This window comes from Austrofundulus limnaeus, unplaced genomic scaffold (genome assembly GCF_001266775.1).
Source record: "Austrofundulus limnaeus strain Quisiro unplaced genomic scaffold, Austrofundulus_limnaeus-1.0 Scaffold302, whole genome shotgun sequence".
Taxonomy (NCBI): domain Eukaryota; kingdom Metazoa; phylum Chordata; class Actinopteri; order Cyprinodontiformes; family Rivulidae; genus Austrofundulus; species Austrofundulus limnaeus.
In genome coordinates this window covers 733,329-734,865 of record NW_013952704.1, presented here as the reverse complement: position 1 = coordinate 734,865, position 1,537 = coordinate 733,329, and the positions used below count along the sequence as shown (strand labels likewise).

At 35.1% G+C, this 1,537-nt stretch overlaps 1 protein-coding gene across 1 annotated transcript in view; it reads right to left on the bottom strand.

Annotated features, from left to right (window-relative positions):
- Positions 1-321: 321 nt before the first annotated feature.
- The window catches only part of LOC106526982 (complement factor H), a 24,120-nt gene continuing 22,904 nt past the window's right edge, over positions 322-1,537 (bottom strand). Inside the window, exons 8-9 of the mRNA XM_014021727.1 lie at positions 625-650; positions 322-467 (exon numbers count right to left, since the gene is read on the bottom strand). Coding sequence (XP_013877181.1) covers positions 456-467; positions 625-650 — 38 coding nt within the window. The 3' untranslated portion in view covers positions 322-455. The remainder of the gene's footprint in view (positions 468-624; positions 651-1,537) is intronic.

The window sequence follows — 1,537 nt, the reverse complement described above, 5'->3', positions numbered from 1 at the left end:
ACTCCTCCCACACTAAGAAAACAGGAGGGGAGGGGTCAGCGGAGCTCCTGTGTTGCGGAGCAGAGAGGGAGAAAGCCGAAGTAAACAAACAAGCAGGAAAATGAAACTTATCGCCGTCTTTTTTTTACCGACCTCAAAAAAAGTTATCGTGCGATTAATTGATTTATTGACTATCGCGACAGGCCTAGGAATGACAAATAACATGAAATAAAGCTCAAAGAAGTGGATTTTACATAATAACTCCCTCCCCACAAAAATGATTCTGTTTCTGTGGTTCATGATGTATTTTGTTAACAATACAAACACAAACATCACTGAATTATTTACATGAGACAAAACAAAGCTTTATTTTGTTCAGGCAAACTTGTGTCTTTTGTTCATGTGGTGTTGGAGAGTCACAGAATCCATGTTCACAAGTGTTTTCAGTCCAACACAATCATCTTAATATTGCAGCCTCAGCAGGAACCCTGGTTATAAAACAGGTTTTATTATCAGTAAACAATTAATTTAAATATCAATCATTTACAATACATGTAGAAACAATGAGGAGTGTTTCAGTGAAGATGTTTGCAGGTAAATTTAAGAAATGATTGAAACAAAAAAAGTTTATTTAAAAACACTCACTGTGGAGATTTGTACTCTGTTACAACCTGTGAAGAGTAAAAAAAATGACAATTTGTATTTAAAGACTTGGTTCTCGAGGACAAATGCTGATTTTCTGAATGTATAGATGTGTAAGGTTTTATAGTTTTCATTACAATGAAGTCATACTAAAACAGCTTCACAGCAAAATCCAAAGTGTTAATTTAACTCAGAGTATTAAATTTAACACATTTTCTGAGTTTATGTAATTCTCACAGATTCTGAGTTAAAATTACGCCTTGAAAAGTGTTAGTATTTAACACTTTTAAAGCYTTAATATTCACCCTTTAATAGTGTTAAAATTTGACACCCACTTGTGTTCTTTTGACACTGCATAAGTGCACATTTAACTCAAAATTGTGTTATTCTCGTTCACGGTTTTAGTGTTAAAATTTTAACATGAATTGRGTCAATTTATGACACATTAAGTGTATTTTTAAAATTAGAATTGTGTTATTTACTTACACTAATGTGTGAGCATTTATTGTTTTGTTTTTCAATACATTTAAGGTGCATTCTGCATTTAGTAGCCTAACATATAAGACCAGTGTAAGTTATACACTACAGAGCAGAATGCACTCTGGCTCAAAGTTGGGATCAACTTAAGTGTATGAACACAACAACACAACAGAGTCGACCTTCACATACCAGGAAGTACCTCTCACTCGTGTCGATTTYTGACCAATAACACAGACTTCCAAACAACTAACCAGCCTTTTGCACGAAACTGGGATAAGGGTTTAACCCGGGATTTTGGTGTAAACCTGAATTAATTAAGCCTTGAATCGGTTGCATGAGCTACGAAGCACTTATGTTTCTGTGGTAACAAGTGCTCAGGGGTCGGATTTATAAAACTGGCGTACGCACAATTTGAGCCCAGAAACTTGCGTACGCC